Source organism: Ammodytes marinus (genome assembly GCF_949987685.1).
Source record: "Ammodytes marinus genome assembly, chromosome: 17".
Classification (NCBI taxonomy): Eukaryota; Metazoa; Chordata; class Actinopteri; order Uranoscopiformes; family Ammodytidae; genus Ammodytes; species Ammodytes marinus.
This window is the reverse complement of record NC_137221.1, coordinates 11,933,271-11,955,391: the sequence shown is the minus strand read 5'-3', so window position 1 is coordinate 11,955,391 and position 22,121 is coordinate 11,933,271. Positions and strand designations below refer to the sequence as shown.

Here is a 22,121-nt window from a genome sequence, read left to right as displayed (position 1 = left end):
CTTGATGTTTGTTTTAGTTAATTGTCCCTGAAACTAAACAACACGTGATTCCTTAAAGAAGTTGATAGTGAATAAAAAAAAAGGTAATTTAACTGTTTATTTTTCCAAAGAAACATCTCAGCTTAATTATCAGTATTTTAATTAGGCAAAGTTACTTTTTAGTTGCTTTGACATTGCTGGAGTGTGCTGAATATAGAAGAAGTGTATTTGTCTATTGCAGACCACAGTTCCCCTGCATGTTGAAAGTGTCACATGCTCACCAGACAGAAACAGCTCTTGCATAATTAGGATAGCACTTTTGGTAGCCGCTTTCTCAGGCACTTCCACATGTAGGTACACTCTGTCTTTGCTAACAGAAGGTACATAAATAGTTTAATGTACTCAATGATAGTGCCTCTCTTTGGCAGAACAAAGGGTACACTAAAGCGTCACTGCTTAGCCATAATTAACTCAAGTTTCAGAGATCTGAGCTACTAATTTAGTCCATATTGTTAAGATTCATCACAGCCAATTTGTCCTTATAACTGTGTTACTGTCCATAATCAAACATGAACATTTTTTTTCCCCCACTTTATAAAAACAGTGTTGAGTGTTTGGAATTGTTGTTTTTCAGTATGAATAGCAATTACATCATATATAGGAGATTCTACCTGAAACATCCAACTATAAGTCAAAGTGTATATGCAGCTGATATGTTGTGAGTCAAGGAATGTGGGAACAACTACAAAAAAACAAAAGTTATTTAATTGGAGTCGCAGGCTTAAATGCAAAGCCTGTTACATAACGAGAGACCATCTGGAGTGTGCTTTCTTTTACTGAGAAGTGTGGGAGAATATAGAAAACCTATTTGCAAAATGTTGTTACTTGGGGAGGTCCAGTCTCTGAGCTCCAAATTGAGAACTGATACATGGAATAAAAAAGCCCAAGAAAAACAATGCTTATATAATCTTTTTTTCCCCTGTGATTACAGTTTGATTTCAAGTAATACAACGCAGTGATACAGTCATATGAAAAAGTTTGGAAACCCCTCTCAGCCGGCATTATAATTGACTCTGCTTTCACAAAAAAAATATAAAAGTGGTATGTCTTTAATTTACCAGGAACAGCTAAGTACTGGGATGTTTTCCAAACAAAGATTTTTTGAAAAGCAGTATTTGGTTGTATGAAATAAAATAAAATTTGAAAAACTGGCTGTGCAAAAATATGGGTACCCTTGTGGTTTTGTTGATTGTAATGCCTGTAACAGCATGTAAAACTAATGACTTTAAACACAAAGTTGGTTGGATTATGTTGTTAAGCCTTGAACCTCATATAATTGTCTGTTTAATCATGAGAAAATGTATTTTAGGTGCCTAAATGCAAGTTGCACTTCTCTTTGACTCTCTGCTGAAGTGAGACAGAATGGGATCATCAAAACAGCTCCCAAAAGATCTGAAAAACAAAGATTGTTCATTGTCATGGTTTAGGGGAATGCTACAAGAAGCTTTCCCAAAGGTTTCAATTGTCAATTTCGACTGTAGGGAACGTTGTCAGGAAATGGAAGGACACAGGCATAGTGGCAGTTAAACCCAGGCATGGCAGACCAAGAAAAAAACAGGAGCGGCATAGGTGGAGGATTGTGAGAATGGTTGCACACAACCCACAGATCACCTCCAAAGGCCTGCAAGAACATCTGGCTGCAGATGGTGCATCTGTACATCGTTCAACAATTCAGCGCAATTTGCACCAAAACATCTGCTTTTTATAAAGACCAAATAACTTAATTTTTGTCTCATCAGTCCAAAGCATTTTCTTCCAATATGAATCTGGCTTGTCTAAATGAGCTTTTGCATACTCCATGCAACTGTATCTGTGGCGTGGGCGCAGAAAGGGCTTCCTTCTCATCACCCGGCCATACAGATGTTTTGGTGCAAATTGCACTGAATTGTAGAACCATGTACAGATACACAATCTGCAGCCAAATGTTCTTACAGGTCTTTGGAGGTGATCTTTGGGTTGTGTGCAACCATTCTCACAATCCACCGCATATGCCGCTCTTGTACTTTTCTTGGTCTGCTAGACCTGGGTTTAACTGCAACTGTGCCTGTGTCCTTCCATTCCCTGACAACGTTCCTTACAGTAGAAATTGACAATTGAAACCTTTGGGAAAGCTTCTTGTAGCCTTCCCCTAAACCATGACAATGAATAATCTTTGTTTTTAAGATATTTTGGGAGCTGTTTTGATGATCCCATTCTGTCTCACTTCAGCAGAGAGTCAAAGAGAAGTGCAACTAGCATTTAGGCACCTAAAATACATTTTCTCATGATTAAACAGACAATTCTATGAGGTTCAAGGCTTAACAACATAATCCAACCAACTTTGTGTTTAAAATCATCAGTTTTACATGCTGTTACAGGCATTAAAATCAACAAAACCACAAGGGTATCCATATTTTTGCACAGCCAATTTTTCACATTTTATTTTATTTCATACAACCAAATACTGCTTTTCAAAAAATCTTTGTTTGGACAACATCCTAGTACTTAGCTGTTCCTGGTAAATTAAAGACATACCACTTTTATATTTTTTTTGTGAAAGCAGAGTCAATTACAATGCCGGCTGAGAGGGGTTCCCAAACTTTTTCATATGATTGTATTTAAAGCAGTGAAGCGGTGCAAATGTGTTTCTTGGGGACTACTTAAAACATTTAGATCCCCCAGTGTACAACCTGAGGATGACCCTGCAAGTTTTTACTCAAAGTTATTTTGTGCACCTGCATCAAAGAGATGCTCAGAGTTCAGACCAGGTCCCTCAGAAAAGGTTTGAAAAATCTGTCCCCCAGTCTATGCATACTAATACATGCAGCCGCTTCATTTCAGCTCACTCCGCTCGGTTCATTGTACACTTTGGCTCGACTGATCTGTCATTTTCTCTGACAAAAAATATATATAAAATGCTGTACAAAAAGTGCAACTGTGGCAGAAGGTCAAACCTGAAAGTTCTGCTGAAGTTTCCTTGAGCAAGACAATTGACCAATTCGATAGGAGCTTAGGACGAACAACTCAGAGAACTGCTACACAGAATGCAATCTGTACTGACCTTCCGCAATGGTTACCGCCTCGCTACCACCGCATAAAACAGGCAAGTCAGGCAGTGAAAATGTGCTCAAACCACAACCGAGAATCAGTATATTCGCTCTCAACAACCACGGTATATCCATGAAAAAAAGGTTCAAAGAGTGAAATATTTCTAAACTAAACAAGTACACACATGAAAGCAAGCACACATTCAAACTGCGTGCACCCACACCACCATTAATTATCAATATTTCTTTGAATGCTTTTTTGTCAATCTATTTAAATTTCACCCTCTTATTTCCGTCTGTCTGTTAGTTATGGTAGTCTGTCTATCCATTTTCTCTTCCTCTGAAATATGTATTAAACTTTGATTTGTTTAAATTAAAATAACTGCTAAAGGAACCCTTCGGCATGGAGAAAGTCTTTTTAATGTCGTAAAATATTTTGGTTAAAAAGTACAGAAATCCTTAAAATATTCTGTTTGCTCGATTTGATAAAAACTTATTTCCATCTCTTCTTAAGCATAGCATGAACAACATTTCATTTCTGCAATATTTTCCAGGCTATAGAGTCTTGCCTTTACTTGCATTATTTGTCTAGTTGTCAACCATTGGCTATTTCTTACCAACCAAAGTGGTACATAGTTCCTATATTTGTATGGGTACATACTGTGTACACAGAGTCTAACGGCATTCAGCCCGCAAATTCCAGGCGGCGTGCTTGATGCTTATATGCTCAAACTGCCTCCTCAGAGGAAGCCACTGCCAGTCCCAGGAACTGTGCAATTCAAATGTGGTTAACAAGCGGATGAGCCAACACGCCACACCAAGCAAAGCCTCCACACAAGCTATTCCAGCAGTGCAGCATCTCTCTGCACTCCCTTTTCTCCTTCTACACTGGTAATGGAAAGAGGGAGATAGGGGGAGAGAGCAAGAGAGAGAGACAGACAGACCCCCCAGCCCACACACACACGCACACACTTGATTTGAGAGAAGAGAGAGGAGGTGACAGCCAACAGAGGCTCTTCTCAACCTTACCTCAAACCTTCCTGTGTTCATGGCTCACACAAGAGAGGAGGTGACAGGAGGCACATGGATAAAAGCACCACACGCACACACACAAGCACACACACATACACACACACACACACACACACACACACACACACCTTTACAGCCACTGACATTCAGTACACACTCAGACTTCACATGCCCATAGATTTCTAATCTTCTCCCCAAATCATCTTCTATCAGCCACAGCAGGCTTCATTGCAAATTGCCCCTTCTTACAACCGTGTGTGTGTTTGCATGTGTGTGTGTGGCTTTGTGGCAGAGCATCTTCAATGTGACTCAGCTCCCAGTACAAGAAGGTGGCTCCACTGTCTATTTCAGACACTGCAGCCTCTTTAGGTCTTTTTGAAATAGAAAACCTGGTTATTTCTGTCCAATTTTGTTTTGGATCAAGTCCTTTCAATGTAATATGTACTATTTTTTTATCTTCCCAAAAAAGTATTCTTATTAAATGTATTATTGGGAGTAGGACATGATTTAATTTAATTTTGGAACAAAATGAAAATATTTATGGTCTACCATTAGCATGAATGCAGCCACATTGACCTTGTATTCCTGGTTATAAAAGGTTATTGTATAATAATGTATGTAAAAAAAAAGAGTCAAATATTGTAATATAATGAGGATAACAGAGTTGGTGATGACTGTCAGATATTTCACATCAGACGTGAGATTATTTGAAGCTGAAGGTTGTGATAGTTTTGGCTGTTAGCTTATTGAAGGATATCGGCATACATGACCTAAAAAGGCTTTTTAACTTGACTCAAAAGTCTTTTGAGTCAAGTTAAGTTACTTTATTGGTCAATTGCTACATTGAAATGTGTCTGTTCGCATATCTCCTCTCAAGTCACCACACTTCAGAGGGGGTCAGAGCGCAGGGTCAGCTATAGTACAGCGCCCAATTTAAAAATGTGGTTACTGAATCAATCTTGCCATTTCTGGTTTATTAAGCCTGGTTCAAGCAAAGATTGAGTAAAGATAGAAGTCGTATTTTTTTCTTATGTATTATATTCAATCAATGCAACAACACAATATGGTACAATGTATGGCAAGGCAAACCTAGAAACAACCGTAAATAGCTTATCTATCTATCTATATATATACAGTATATATATATATCTTTTTTAGATTTTTAAGGAATTTACCGTCACATGTAGGTAAGGGGTGGCTCCACCAGTGGTTCTTCTCGCATACTAGCGGCTCCTCGTGGCTGAGTCTATAGCCAGAATCACAACCAAATGATACTGTGGACCCGATGGAGAAATCCTGCCCATACCGAATACCATTGACAGGGATCCCAGGGTCCAGGCATGAGTAGCTGTCCACTGTAACACCTGGAAAAAAAATATGACATGTCTTAATACCTCAGCATGTAGGCTCACCTGAAGTTTTGCTGATCTGCATAATCTTAAAAACTCACAGATGGTTTATATCTCCACTTAAAGCATCATGCTGAGCAACCACGGTTCTTGTTTTTCACAGATAACGAATGCATGTGGAGCCAGCTGGTGAAACTGTCTCTGGTAAACTACAGGTATAATGTTATGTCCGGAAATCATGAACACATAGGTCACCTCTCGCTGTTGTGTTTTGTACTCTAAGTGCTTACGTATATGTACATTATGTATTATGAGCTACAAGAGGCATAGCATGGAGGATAGGATACAAAGTCCACTTTTTGTATCTATGAATTGGAGCTGTCAAACAATACTTTAATTTCTGTGTATATGCATAAATATCCTGTATCTTTTTTTCTGACTTACTTTCATATAATATCTTGAAGCCAGCGTTTGATCTGCTGTTGTCTGTAGTAAACAGTAGATAGAGAAAGTTGGTGCTGCTGAAAAGGAACTGGGGCACCTGGGTACCATTGAAGGAGCCCACCAGAGGAGACAGCAGATTTGGTCCATCATGGATCTCCAGAAAGTCGTAGCCCAGCTCTGTGTGAAACCTGTGAGAAATGCAATATTGAGAATATGACAGAGCGGATAATCATTTTCATGTCAAACATTTAAACACAAGCCTTGATATTTCAATTTAAAACTGTTAAGATAACAATGTTCTTCTCATAACGCTGGACCTATTTGCAGCCTCCATATTCAAAGATTAAAGTGAGAGCTTGTCAATGCCTCAAAGGGTTGTTGAGCCAATGTTGTTAAAGGTGCTCCAAGGAACTTTCAGTTTGTGTTAAGTCTATCACCCACCTTTGGGGCAGTGTTTTTAGTACGCCAGCTGTAGTTCCTGGATGAGCATACCCAAGACAAAGGCATTAAGAAAAACTATAAAAATAGCATTCTTTACAATGATGGTCTCGTTGTAATGTAATGTATGATCATCAGAGGAAAAATGATACTGTTTCAGAATTATTTAATAGTTCCTCGTAGCGCCTTTAAATACACTTTAAAAAGAAATAAAGTTGAAACAAGTTGAATAAAACAAATATTTCACATAATTGTTACAGAAGTATAGTCCAGTCCAGTTCGCATGACAAACATCATGATTAACCAAAAGTATAACTTAGCCTTTCTGATCAATACACAACTACCAATAGAAATGATGCGGCCTATTACATTTCAAGAGGTGATGATCATATTCTATAGCCTGGCTTTGCCCGCCCACCTACTTCTGCCCAAATTTCATTTTCCCTTCAGTAGTCAGTCTGGTCATGGGGCGTATTTGTGGGATTTTGCCCGAACAAATTTCTGAGTGTCCAATCAGCGAACAGAGGAAGTGGCTGAGAACGATGACGTCGAAGTCGCGCTCCAGTTTCAGTTGAATGCTGCGTTCCTTTACACTCGGAATTTGGAAATTTCCGACTTGGTAGTTCCGAGTTCCGACCTGACTGTGTTCCAGTGCATCTGCTCGGGAAAGTATGGACGCCTACAACCTTTCTCATCCAAATAACTAAACGTTAGGCTCTAGCAAGTTACCGTTGCCAGGTATCGGTAGATCCATAGGCTACAATATGTAGTGAAGTCGGAAATTTCCGAGTTACCTGAACGCACCGTCAGAAGCCGGCTCACGACCAAACATTATGCGATTGGTTGGCTAATCCAGAGTGGCACTGAGCAGATCCAATAATTTTAAACTTCAACAGACACCCGCCTCCAAGTGAGTGAATGTTTGCCAATTACAGCAGTTCCAGACCTTCTGTACAAATGAAATGAAGTACGATGGTCTGGTAGCACCAGGCTACATATTCTAGGTGAATCTCCCAAAAAATCTTATAAATCTTTGCTTGTCAAAATTAATTGATAGTGATTGGGATGTTTCCTCTCGTCAGAGCTCAACTGACAGTCCTTATAATATTCAGAATCAAAGGAATCATGTCACACTCACCTGTCAAATGTGACTTTGATGGAGCGTCCGGGTTCCGATTCAATCACCCACTCACAGCTTAGGGAATCTTTGTAGTAACCAGGCCACCCAGGAGACAAAATAACACCAGTCGGGGCTGAATAGTGGCCTCCACAGGGGGCTGATGGATGGGAGGGGTGACAAAAAAGAGATGATTTGTATCAATATACCAACCACGTTTATTCTGAGAACAGGCTCCACTAATAGCAACATGAATCCATTTTTTGTTTAGTCAATACTCTAGTCTGGAAGTGGGTTTGCTGCAGCAGTAAACACGCTCTGGTTTTCACAAGTCAACACAATAGCAGACCATCATTGTACAGTTACTTTTTTGATGTCTAGCTTAAGTCCTACTGTAGATCGTATAACCATGTGATCAGTTTAAAGACAAGAAAGATTTGATTTGGTTTATTTAGATCGGTATATAGATTTGTTTCACGTAAAATCCTCCACATTTCACGATGTAGGCATTTGATTTATATGTAATACAGAATGTTGATTGAAAACTGTGAGGAAAAGACTTCAACATACTGTAAAACCAATATAAATTAACACCAGACAATGTAAAGATGGCATTAAATGCAAAAAAATTAAATAAATGCTAATAAAAGGAATAAATCCATCAATATCCATAATTATTATTCATAACCATAAAGCTGAATGGTCGCTGTTATCATAAGGTCACATTAGCCACTAGCCAGGAGCTATTCCGTCCCAGGCTCCTTTCAAATTTGATCTTGTTTGAAGTTTAACTTAGAGTCCAAAGTCATTTGTCATTTGTTCTGGTCTGTAGTTACAGACACACATTAGCTTCAAAGAATCTGGGGACGTTAAATTACCTGGAGCTTACAATTGCGATAGAAATAACCAAAGTAAATGATATATCGGCAGTTGGAATTACAGCTAAAACACTTACATCTGAGACTTAAAGGTCAAATGTACACTCCTATTTCTTCTGCATTTCTGCACAAAGTGTATGATGAGACTTTGCTGTAATGCCAACATAACCAACGTATATATATATATATATATATATATATATATATATATATATATATATATATATATATATATATATATATATATATATTGTGACAGATATGACACATGAAATAACTGCAGTCAAAGAGGAGTTGTGTAATGACTAAGAGGAATACTAATAATAAGCAGACTTCACATGCAGAATGTTCAAAGAAGTAGGCACAGTTTCCTGTGAGGCACACTATGATAATTATATCTAACGTGTTCATGTATGTGTCATTAACTTTATATTTGGGTTAAAGATCATCTCCATAGATCTCTACCCACATACAGCTCACACAAAAGTAGGTTTATATGCTAAATTACACCTACAGTGAAGCTGATTCTGTGCCAGCAGCTTGTTAATTGTTCCTTGCCTGGGCACCTTCATATCTTTTTTTCCCCTCTGACGAACTGACAGCAAATAATGTCCAACTCTTGGGTCTTTATGCCGTAGTAATGAGGATATCTTGGATGACACATTGCTCCCGAGTTAATCGTTTTAATCAGTCAATCTAGTCCATATTTACCTTCACATTTAGGAATGGGCCCGCTCCACATGACTTTTCCCTTTTCCAGCTGACAGGAGATGGTCTCGGCTCCCTGGGTTTTGATGAAACCGTCCTCGCAGACCACAGAGATGGAGCTGCCGAGCTGGAAGCTGTCTCCAAAGCGCCGAGCGTTGATGGGAATGCCAGGGTCCGGGCACTCATTATGGCCAAACGCTGGGGTGGAAACAAGTTACAAGGAGACACAGATATGATGAGGAAGATATTAGGGTCTCACCACGCACGCACGCACACGCACGCATGAGCACACACACACACACACACACAGGATGTAGACAGACACAGGCACATACTGGATAAATGCTATTAAGGAATATGATAACTATACTTAACAGGATATCAGGCTACATTTTGCTTATCATATTGATGACATTTCGGAGAACCAATCACGTAGATCTATTACTGCAGTGTTCAGCCCTGTCCAGGGAAATGTAATCTGTCTTTTCTATATTCCTGCGCTGCCTTTCTATATCTTTGCTCATATGCTCATTTCTCATGCTACGGTATATTTGCACTGAGCTTGGGTAGGATCCAATGCAATATTACCTCTAATAAAACTACTGTGCGCATATCTGTTTCGGGGTATGGTTTGGCTCATCAGATTAGAAGGCTGTACAATCCAAATAAAGTTTGGAACAAAGTTCCCATGTTTGATCAGCTGACGTAACCAAACATGAAAGTGTAATCAGGTGTTAAAATAGTGTGGCCTGAAATCACATATAGACTGTGAGGAAACTTATGGACAGAAAAAAATAAATACATTCGGAACATGTGTGTATGCCATAAAACCCACAGTCTGATGGGAACATCGATATCAATTTCCATTCTTGTTTGCCTAGAATAGATTACTATTATTATTATTATTATTATTATTATTATTATTATTATTATTATTATTATTATTATTGTTATTATTATTATTATTATTATTATTATTATTATTATTATTATTATTATTATTATTATTAACACATACTCCTTCCAACAAATCCAAATTCATCTTAATTACTGTCGTTGTTGTATCCTGATGTCTAGCAAGCTAGTCATCATACATCTAAGAGTCACCTGACCTTTGTTCTGTTATAAAAGTTTACAACTGATGTTTTCTGAAATGGATGAAAATACTGTTTCAGAAATAAACCACCTCATACCTAATACAATCGCACGAGGTCTAGGCTGAATGTCATGCATAAAATTCACATAAGAAGTGCTACTTTATAGCTTGAAAACTGAAAATGTGCCTCAGCCTTGGACTGCCCTGAATTATTCTGCTGCAAGAGAAAATGAATTGGCCTCAAATGATCTTTTTTCCCCCGCCACAACCATTTATCAAACTCTTTTTTCAGAGAGTTTCAAACCGATTTGGATCATGTTAAGAATATTAATGCCGAATTGTTTTATAGCCAAGCACATGAGATTAGAAATTCCCTGTGATTAATAGGGGAGTCAAATTAAAATGGAAAAGAGAAATAACATACTACTGTATGTGATATTAAATCCTCTTCCCGACATGGAGTGATCAGCCTGGAACTCCAGCCTCAGTGTGTTTGTATTGGACGTCAGGTGGGAAGGACTCTCGGCCCCAGAGAACCTCCCAATGACTGCGGCGTCATTTGTCTCGCCGTCTTTCAGCGTCAGGGAATCGTAGGGCGCCTCCAGGTCAAAGTCATTAAATGCCAAGTGGATTCTGGAGCCCGCTTCTGATTGGATGAGCCATACGCAGTTCATGTTGTTCCCGTAGCCTTCTGGGTAATCTGGGGAAAGGACGGTTCCTGAGGGAGCTGTGAAGTTGGACATGCAGGGGACTGTGGGAGGACGAGAAGTACAGGAAGGCAGACAGACAGACAGACAGGCAGACAGACAGACAGACAGACAGACAGACAGACAGACAGACAGACAGACAGACAGACAAAGAGATAGACACAGAGAGTGTGACAAATTAGGAGAAAAATGGGAGGGGAAGAAAAGAGATGCGGAGAGATAAATGTTCTGTTAAATATTCATCACCACAGCATCATCGGTCATCATCCGCTCCAGGCCATAATAAACTCTGCACTGTCACCATGGTGACAGGTCAGACTGAATGCTGCGTACATCACAGCAGAGCACATGTTCGCGTTTTTTTCTAGTTTTTTTTTCTTCTTCTCACTGCAGCCAAATCCCTGAAAATCACCTCGGACCGATTTCAACACTTACATATGCACATGGGGATGTTCGCTGACCACTGGTTGTTGTCTTGGCAGGAGACAGTTTTCTCTCCGATCAGCTCGAAGCCAAACTGGCACTCAAACCTCAGAATTCCTCCGTTTATGAAGCTGTCCCCTTCTCTCACTCCATAAAGAGGGGTTCCAGGATCACCGCAGCTCTCTTTGTCTATTTCTGTAAGGACACAGTTTTAGAAGGAGACATTAACATCTGGGCGTGTTAGCCCATTGTTGTCCAAAAAAACACTTAGAAACTTGTCAATAAGCCCAACCGTTGGACTTTAACATGTTCATCACTATTTATTTTCAGTCAATTTGCATCAATACATGAAATGTATTATTCATTTACCCAACTATTTAAAGAATTTTATTAAAAAAATATTTAAAACAAATTAAAGTATATATTATTTACCCATTTTCTTTTTTATTCAAATCTTCAATAGGAATCAATTGGCTTGATGCAGTGAATACATTATATGGCCATACGAAGAAACCAGGAGAATGGAACACAAGGGATAACTCATTTACAGTACAGGGTTTCTCAAACATTGATAATATATTTAGCAGTTAGCCTTTGGTCCAGCTTTAACAGTATTTGTGGTCACCATGCAGTGTTATTGCCCTCAGATACCCAGTGGTCATCTTCCCTGCTGTGAACCACTATGTCATGCTGCAAGGGTCTCATCATCCATTTCAAACAGCAATATACTGCAAACTGAATAGAGTCTTGCTTGAAGGTGATTGGCTCTTGGGCTGCTGTGTCAGGCGAATTTCTTGAATGCTTCTGCTTCTTCGTTCATGTAGCCTAGAGCAAGTATGTATCCATCTCTCTCGGTATGCCTCCCTCCTTCTCCTGAGTTTGCAAGTATTCCTGACACCTCTTCTTTCACATATAGTCAGACCATAAGGTTAGACAAATGGCTCTTTGATCATATATAAAGTTGCACCTGTGTCGCCATAATTCTCCTTAACATTTTGTGTACAGTATAACTGTATAACCCTCTATTTCCCCAGCCTTCCTCTGCTTTACTCCTCTGCTTTTCTCTCCGATTTTACAGGTATTATTTACAGGAGTGGCCCATGGCAGGAAGCAAAAGTGTGTGTTTTACTGTTTTATATACTTGTGTGTGTGTGTGTGTGTGTGTGTGTGTGTGTGTGTGTGTGTGTGTGTGTGTGTCTGTGCATGTGTGTGTGTGTCTGTGCATGTGTGTGTGTGTGTGTGTGTGTGTGTGTGTGTCTAGGTGCGTGTTTGTGATGTATTGCATTAATTTCCATCATGACATCGTCTTTATGAGACCCACAGACTCAACCAATCACAAGCTGCCTAACACACGTGTGTGCATGTGTGCGCACACACACACACACACCCCTAGCAGAAGAATAGAGAACAAATTGCTTTGGAGAGAAAACAGGCATACCATCGGAACATTCCTATACTACGCACAGGCGCAGGTGCACACACACACACACACACACACACACACACACACACACAATCACACATCCAGCACAACATAAAGTAATATGCATTTCTCTCTCACACTCACATACAAACACATATAATCCTATTGTGTTTCAAACAACAAGGCTGACCGATTCACAAAGGGGATTAGGCTCCTTAAAGTGTGTGTGTGTGTGTGTGTGTAAGTGTGCAACTTCAATATTATGTTTGCAATTGCAAATTGAGCCCTATTCCATTTTACTCCCTCATGCTCACACCATTTTGTCCATGCGAATACACACACCATATATGAACACGAACACACCTACACTCCACACAAACACAATGAGTGTGAATGCACTTCCTTTAAAGATAGGGGAGAGAGTAAGGTAATAGATGTTGAGGGAGAAAATGAGATTCGACAAGAAAAGCCTATTGGCTTTTTCTCTTTTGTGACCATTGTGAAATTAATTTCACGGCTAGGTTGCTAATAGTAATTGAATGCTGAATGTATAGTTGTGCAGTTGTATGCATTGTCTGTCGGTTTGTCAAAGTGTCTCTTGCAAGGTCTGGCAGCTTATGTGCTTTATTTCCAGTATGTGTATCCCCGGACCAATGTATCAAAAACAAAAAGCAAGATGCATCAAACACATCTACATAAAATAATAATACATCAGTCATAACAGTCACAGAAGGAGAGTAATTGAGTCTTATGTACACTCAAGCAGGTTTTCAGTGAGGGGAATAAATGAGAAATTCAGCCAAGCTAATTAGCTGGTGGTTGTTCAGAGTCAGCGACCTTAAGGGAGTGGCTAAAATTGACTTGTTCACACAGTCGACATCAGTTAGGACGCTCTGCTGAATGGAAATGATCTCATTTATTACACTCACAGCACTGACATTTTTTCTGCCTCTCTCTGGTTCCGAACCAGGTCACAGAGGAGCTTTCAAGGATTGATTTTATAGCAGATGGGTAAAAGAAAGACATCAATTTTTTGTTCTCATTAAAGCACACAACCTCTGTCGGCTCTAGTTACCTGAACACAACACGTATTTTTTTTATGTAGCTGTTACTCCCATATACACAAAATGTTTTCTGTTTTATTTTAAATGATCACATCACAGAGCGGAAATACATCACTTAAGTCAAGTGTAACATCTCCCTAACTACTAGCCCAGACTCATTGTGATTCAAATATCATCTGTTCATTTCCAGACGTGCCTGTCCTCAGAAATATTCCTGCATTTTATGTATAGGAAGTATAGGTGATAATACATGACAACCTCATCCCTAACCCTTTTTTTCCCCAATGTATTTTCCCACTACTTCTACTCTTACTGTCTCCCCCCCATCCCCCCCTAAAAAAAACTGAGAATATGTTGAAAAAATAACTAAACAAGTGCAGTGTACACCAGTGTCTTAGTGACACAGTGTTAAACACATACAAGCTTGCCATAAGGTTTACTTACAAAAGTTTAAAGCAGCATTTATACAAAAGCTTGTCGTAAAAAAACAAAGAGTCTAATGAGCTCTAGGCCATCTGGAGCTGCTTCTTGATTAGCCTTTAAAATCAATTCAAGACCAATGGGGGCCAGAACGACCCCTTGTATGTTTTAAGTAAAGACAAAATTGCTTAACCAATCCCTGTCCATTCCCCAATGTTAGTAAAGTTCCGAAAAATTAGGAATAAGGACAAACTGTTCCCGGACAGTTACAATTATTTTCTAATGAGAGAAACTATCCTTTTCTCTCATCCAATTCAATTTTGACCAAATGAATTACAGGTATAGAATTTCAGTATCAGTAACACTGGTGGATACGAGTGGATAACATTATGATCAATAATTCATGACGTGGAAATGAAATGCTGTTTACAGTTCTATGATTAAGTAAGCCCTTCCCTTCAAATGGTGCATCTGAAGCACACATGGATGTATACACACACACACACACACACACACACACACACACACACGTGACAAATTGTACTAAGGTTATTGACTTGTAAAATCTAACCACATTTGTGATTATGTTATGAATTAATAATGAATGAATTCATATTTCATGGTGTTTCAGCCAATGAAAAGCTGTTTAATGCTGAGTGAATACGAGGGTCCTGCACAGTACCTGGACTACAGTGCTGCCGCAAGATTGAGATCCTGTGGGACCTGACACAAATCGAATGAAGGATTTACAATAATGCTTCTGGCAGGATGAAATTTCACATATAAAAATATTAGAGGCTGTTGGTTTTTTGCAAATGATATGTATGCAAATTTGGTGCTTAATAAACTTCAGTTGCAGTTCTGTTCATCCCTCTTGTGGCTTCCTTTGCTACATTTACATCGTTACATCTCTCGTCCTTGCTTAAACTCTCTATTTAGGCTAGTCATGAACTGCGTTTCCTAAATTTTCACATATCCAAAAAACAGACAAAATTGAAATCACACACAAAAAATTATGGACGCAAATGTGCGAAGATACACACACACACACACACACACACACACTATAGTGTCTCATTCCCCGTCAGTGTATACGCACATACACCACCGACCCATCGCACAAGGGGTCAACTGTGCCGTAAAAATCCACCTTGACATCTTTCCCTCCAATAAACTACATCGAATATTAGAAACCATAAAAACCAGATGAAAAATCGAAAAATAAAACCTCAAAAAGGAAAAGCTGACATTATAACTCAATGATGGGATTTTGCCATAGGATTTTGCTGAAGTGAAGAGGAGAAAAAAAAAACGCAGTCCAAACAGCTTTGTTATAGTAACATTCTAATGAATGGTCTGGTAGAGAATTCTATTTTTTATTTATTTTTAAAGATGTTGTGATACAGTATTGTGTTTGAACTAGAGCATGCTATAAGATAAACCTAGAAAAGCATACCATCTTGGGCATAGCAGCTACACATTTGTTATAAGTTTACCACATCTAACCCTCTTTTACAACTGTCTGTATGGAGCGCACATTGTATGCTGCACTTTGTGGTCACCTTGCAAAAGCATTACATAATGCAGGATGATGGGATATTGCTAGACTGATGCACTTAAAAAAGCTGGAGCTTGAGGGAATGACTCATCGCAGGGAACACATTCTCAAAATCACCTTTCACATGTATTTCAGTCAAAATACATGAATAATAAGGGAGATGCTTGCCCTTTTTTATGGACAGCAAATTGGAAAAAAAGGCAAGCAAAACCAAAAACACACACACACAAAAAATGTATATACAGAATATAATATTAGAACAGTATCAATGAACTAGTTCTGGCCAGTCCCGACTGGTTTGATCCATAAGTAAGCTTGTCACTTAAAGCTAATGTCTGGCATCACAAAAAGAACACAACTCACACTGCCGTCCCACCTGACAGTTCAATCAGTCTGTGTACTTGCCATGTTCATGTCCAGAATGTGGCTTTATTGAGCAGAAGGTGAGTGTGGGGCAAAACCAGCACCTGTGCCTATTTCAATTGGCAGGAATCAGCTGCAAACTACTGAGTGGAACAGAAGGTTTACTCTGTGTGGAGTGTAGAATCCTGCAGCAGCCCAAGTGGCAGCTGCTGCATTTGAGTTATAGGGAGGCGATGACGTGGGCTCTAAAACACCACTGTGTAGTGCCGGCCCTGAAAGTCTTTTACATGAGCTGGATATGGAATACTGCTGATCCCTTAGGGGACCTTACAAAAGAAATTGAACTGACGTTGCAGCCAAATCACTTATTAAAAAAAGAAAAAATAGAGAATAGGAAATGAGAAATGTGCATTCTGTTGGCATCCAACTGACCTCCTTTTTGACTGAAAAATAGGCATGCAAAGAAGAAGAATATTTGTTCAATTAATTAATAATTCATCTATTACACTTTACAATTCTACATATTCACATATGGAATGGTTATCATTATTTTTGCAAAGGGACAGAAAAACTAGATTTATATGATATCATTTTTCTGTGTCTGTTGAGATAAGACTGACACGTATAATACACACATATAGTAAAGCCATTCTTACCTCTACCTGGCAAAAGGTAAATAAAATACAAAAAATAGCTGAATTAAAACTTTTTATTAAAACGTGGCTGCTTGGAAATCACCTAAGCTTCCCATTTCAATCTCATTGACTGACTTTCTTTAAAATATACTGACATGATTTCCTTATTCAAAACTAATCAAATACGTAATTTTAGGTCAGATGTCTTTCAGAAAATAAATGCGGAGAAATCCTGACAGTCATCAATGCATCAACCTTGACTTGATGTCAAAGAAGAAAATAAAAGGAATGCATAGGAGACACCATTTTATTGTTAGAGATCTCTTGCGCAAATTCACTGCTTTGAAATCATAAAAAACTATACAGATTTATTCTGTGATATAGATCCTCCGAAATCTCAATGGCACCTCTTTATGGACAGTGCAGACAGGTATACAAGCTTATGATAAATTCATGTATTCATAGAGTAGACAGAAACTCACTGAAACTTTCATGTAAATGATGTCAATAGTGTTGCAGTGCCCCACTAAATCTAACACTGTGACGTGTCGCGATTCAGGGTAGACTGAAAGATTGCTGTACAAGCACTCCGGACTGGTGTGTGTGTGTGTGTGTGTGTGTGTGTGTGTGTGTGTGTGTGTGTGTGTGTGTGTGTGTGTGTGTGTGTGTGTGTGTGTGTGTGTGTGTGAGAGAGAGTGTGTGTGTGCATGTTTGCTTGTGATTTGTATGCCTTGCAATGGGGGAGAGGAGTCAAAGAGTTGCCGGGGTGGTGACCTTGGCTTTAATAATAGATGAATGGTGACAAGAAAAAGAGAGAGAGAGAGGGAGAACGTGAGAGGCCATGGGGCAGAGTGAGGCAGAAACATAGACACAGAAAAGGAGTGAACGAGTGAAAAAAAGAAAGAGAGAAGCAGTACTGCTATAGCTTAAAGACAACACATACAGTAAGAAAAAAGGTGTCTGAAAGAGGGAATAGGGTTGAGAGAGGGAGAACAGGAGAAGGCAGAAAAAGCAAACAGCGGTGCATTAGAAAGCATCTTACAGAGAAAATGGTTTGGTTTCAGAAAGAAGGGAAAGGAAGAGTGGGGATTGAGAGATGGCTAATGAGGAAAAATGAGGCAGACGGAAGACAAGGGAGAATGTGAGGAGGAGTGAAAGAGGTGAGAGACGTGTTGGTATAGCTTCGTTGGCTTACTGATGGAGGACCCTTCTAACGCGCGCGCGCACACACACACACACACACACACACACACACACACACACACACACACACACACACACACACACACACACACACACACACACACACACACACACACACACACACACACACACACACACACACACACACACACACACACACGCACACACACACACACACACACACACAGTGTAGTGCATCAGTGACTTTGCAGCAAGGCTAGAGTTAGTGATAATGTCTATATTTCATAGCCAAGGTCTGAGGGATGTGGTTTTAGGAAGACACACACACGTGCACACGTGTGCACACACACAGACACCTGTTCTTTCTCAAAAACACACAGACATCTCACACAGCCACTAACTAATAGCACAGACACCCTCCTTTATAGTAACTTGTGTGTGTGTGTGATAGAGCCAGCACTCAGAAACAAACACATGTATCTTGCAGTATCGAGTATTGATAGAACTTTTCCAGGGTTTTTGGGGTTTGAGTAAAACAAATCAAATAAACACATCTGTGGCAAGCTCATATGATCTGAAAATATTGGTCAGCAATTCATATGAACACCAGCACACAGCTTTAGGATAAATATGTGACACATGTCATCTCCATTGTTAAAATAATATAGAACTACACTACTATAGTGACTAATAGACAGATAGATCCCTACACATAGAACAATGTCAGCAGTATAGGCACTATTGTATTTAAAGTGTGGTTCTCTCCATTAATTTGACCATTGATCTATATGGGGAAATAACTTAAAAAAATGTTTTGCACAGGTATTGTGGAGCCCCCTTTGCTTTAGGAATACATGATTTAAAGCTGCCTTGACAAATGTTTTCACGTTTTTATTTTTGAATTGGAAGCACTTTATCTGGTGTACCGTTTCAAGCGTGTTTCGAGGGGATTATAGCTCATACCACTACAAGATGATCAAAACAATACTGAACCAAACATTAAGACAATAGTGTTACTGTTCTCATTTAGAGGGAAAGGCTTGTGTTATTTGATTTGTTTTCTATTTAAAGAACTTTTCACACAATAGAATTAAAGTACAAATACCATTATGGAGAATTAACAAATAAAACAACGGCTGAAACCGTTAATTTAATTGGGAAGACGGCCTTTTTTTGAATCACCATTTAGTCACTGTATTATTTGAACTCCACAGTGTGCAAGGGGTAAAGGATTTATCAAAACAGTGTGCCATTGTTCCAACACTTTTAGAACTCGCCGCATTACCATACTCCGCACTGTGACCTCATTACGGCAATAAATCCACAGATGATGACGGCCAAATGAGGCACACATAGTCCATTTCTGTGGCAAGGCTCACCTCTGTGTGTTTCATGGACTGTAATCATATTCCTACTACTATCTATTAAACGGAGAACTTTGGAAAGGGTCATATCTGTAGTACGGCACGAGCTGCATCAACCGCACAGATAAAAACGATTTAAATTGTTTTTAAGATAAATGGTCACGAGTTACTTGAAAAAGAAAACATTAGTTTAAAAAAAATTACACAAGATATCCAACTTGAAAGTTAAGGTGCCCGGAGGAACTTTCAGTTAGTGATAATTCTTGCACCCCCTTTGGATAAAAGCGGTGGTGTTTTTATTACGCCAGCTGTTGTTCCTGGGTCAGCGTACCCATGACAGAGGCATGAAGAAAAAAAATATATAAAAATAGCATTCTTTGCACTGATGGTTTCGTTTGCTGTTACATGTAATTCATGATCATCAGATCAAGAGAAATTAGACTGTTTCAGAAATATATAAAAGTTCCTTGTAGCACCTTTAGAGAACATGCCACGGACTATACTATAACATTATTTGTTTTGTCTGCATCGCAGGGTCCACGTACTTTTGATCCTATCCCCAATCAAACAAATCATCTGCAAACCAAACCATGAGGCTTGACTGATTGAGCGTGACCTGTGATGATCTGTTGACATTCTGCGGTTAAAAATAAAAGACAGCAGTGCCTCACATTAACCACACACACACACACACACACACACACACACACAACCCAGAAACAATGAAATAACCAGTCAATGTCCCTTCGTGTTTCGTGTCTTATAAAGATAATCTTTCCAGGATGTTTAGATTTAAAGCAAGACTGTGTAGGATTGTCAATGGCCACAAGTGAGCAATCATCATAGGAATGGCTGGGGACGGCACACATAGTCATATCAGAGCAAGAACGGCTCTGGAATCAAAGTTTAAGGGTTTAAAGACACAATGTTTCCCGGTAATGAATTCAACATGTCATTTGTAAACAAAAAACACAGTGTTATGTATTCATTCAAAAGTGAAATGAGTCAGTTCTGTAAAGTCAATGTGAATCGCACACAAAGAGACAGGCCCTTAAGGATGTAGGAAATGATGGAGCAATTATTTCTCCTTGGTCTACAAACACAGTTGACTAAAAAACAAAAACTAGAACATCTTTACTTAGCCCTCTCGACACACATTGAACTAACTTACTTTTTCTCATCTTCCCTATTTCTCTCACACATACAAACACATTTCTTACCTTTGTAGTTGATCTTAAATCCTATCGATCCGACACTCTCATCCGACTGTAGGTGAAGCCACATCTGGTGAGTCATACTGACTATCAGGTCAGGAACAAAGCTACCTGACAGGCTGGAGAACAGAACATATTACAATTGAATCACTGTCATCATAATTACCATTATAACAATCTATCATTTTGATAACTGTGATTATAGCCATCATCAAATGATCAAGTGTTGCACTGAGTGTGAACACATTGCCGGGACATATTGCGCTGCAGTTGAATGCTTTGGTTCTCCAGAATGCTCCCGGAGGAACATTCACACAATCCAGTGTTTTTAATTTTTTTTTTATTCATCAGCCTGCCAGAGCCTTTTAGGTATGAAAGTTAACAGTGACCGACTCCAAAGTGAATCGAAATCATCCACTTCGCAAAGGCTCTGCATCTGTTATCCTTTTGGGCACCGCACTGCGTTTCCAAAATGCAAGCACCATTCATCTTTTTAAGTGGAGCACATAAAATGCAGACTGCTGTTTTACGATGTGACTAATTGCGACAAAGAAGATGAAGGATTTCAAGCTTGCTGGCAGCTGAAGGCTCACACCAACAAGCAGGATGGAAATGGACAAAGTACAAATAAGAAAAATGGGCAGCAGTTCTTACTCTGACCATTTAGAGACTATATGCGGAACATGTTAACCGCGTTGTGAATCGTTTAATAGACTGACATTAGCATGCTGCTCATGAGGGCAGCTGGCCATTATGGAAACACAATGTGCGTTTTATATATTTATCTGTTTTATTTAAGCACTTTATAAAATCACTCAAGGAATCTGTCAGGGCAGACAGTATTGTGTTTTGTAGTTAACTAAGTCCTTTTGATGATATGTTGGATAAGTGAAACATATCAGTGATACATATGTGCCTCTGAAAAACATATTAACATGTATTTTTTCTAGAACTCGCTACTACACTATCCTGTGTAACTGCCACCACCAACACTCATCTTGTCATCTTTAGATTTAATACAGGGATTTCACACCAATGATTCATAGATGAATAATGCAGTAATGTCAAAGTAATTGCATATACTGTACCTATATATACACACACACACACACACACTCTTTCCTAAGATGCTTGATATTCCACGCAGAAAATACATAAAAGTATGTTTAAGTAAGGTATAATACTTACACCTGTAGTATCCTTGTAGGATCTCCCACCTCCCCTCCATCTCCTATCGTCAGAGTATCATAGGCTATCTCCATGTCGAACTCTTCAAAGTTGATCTGGATTACCTAAAGTTAACACACAAAAAACACAGACACGCGGGTTAAAATGGTTCGATCCACTTCCAGTTGAACCCAGTCAAAGAAAAATCTGGGACTGATATTTAAATTGGGGTTAACAAGAGTCAGCACATCTCAAGCAATAGCCACAAGGAGAAGTACGTAGTGAAAACCTAATGCAATCAAAAATATATCCATACCGTACCATTGACCCCAATCATAACCAGCATATGCTCCACAGCTGTTTGTATGGTAAGACTTTCACCTATAACCCTATCAAAGACACATTTACCGTCTCATGGAATAATACATGACCGAGGGTGACTCATTAGAATTCATTAATGCATCAAACAATGTGGTATGGTATGATTTTTTT

The 22,121-nt window shown here is 39.1% G+C and overlaps 1 protein-coding gene across 1 annotated transcript in view; it reads right to left on the bottom strand.

Annotated features, from left to right (window-relative positions):
• The window catches only part of csmd3b (CUB and Sushi multiple domains 3b), a gene marked incomplete at both ends in the record, with an annotated part of 320,381 nt that overhangs the window by 70,273 nt on the left and 227,987 nt on the right, over positions 1-22,121 (bottom strand). Inside the window, 8 exons of the mRNA XM_080046015.1 lie at positions 5,273-5,461; positions 5,891-6,078; positions 7,467-7,605; positions 9,035-9,229; positions 10,552-10,878; positions 11,270-11,452; positions 20,469-20,581; positions 21,651-21,754. Of these exons, the coding sequence (XP_079902141.1) occupies positions 5,273-5,461; positions 5,891-6,078; positions 7,467-7,605; positions 9,035-9,229; positions 10,552-10,878; positions 11,270-11,452; positions 20,469-20,581; positions 21,651-21,754 (1,438 nt within the window). The remainder of the gene's footprint in view (positions 1-5,272; positions 5,462-5,890; positions 6,079-7,466; positions 7,606-9,034; positions 9,230-10,551; positions 10,879-11,269; positions 11,453-20,468; positions 20,582-21,650; positions 21,755-22,121) is intronic.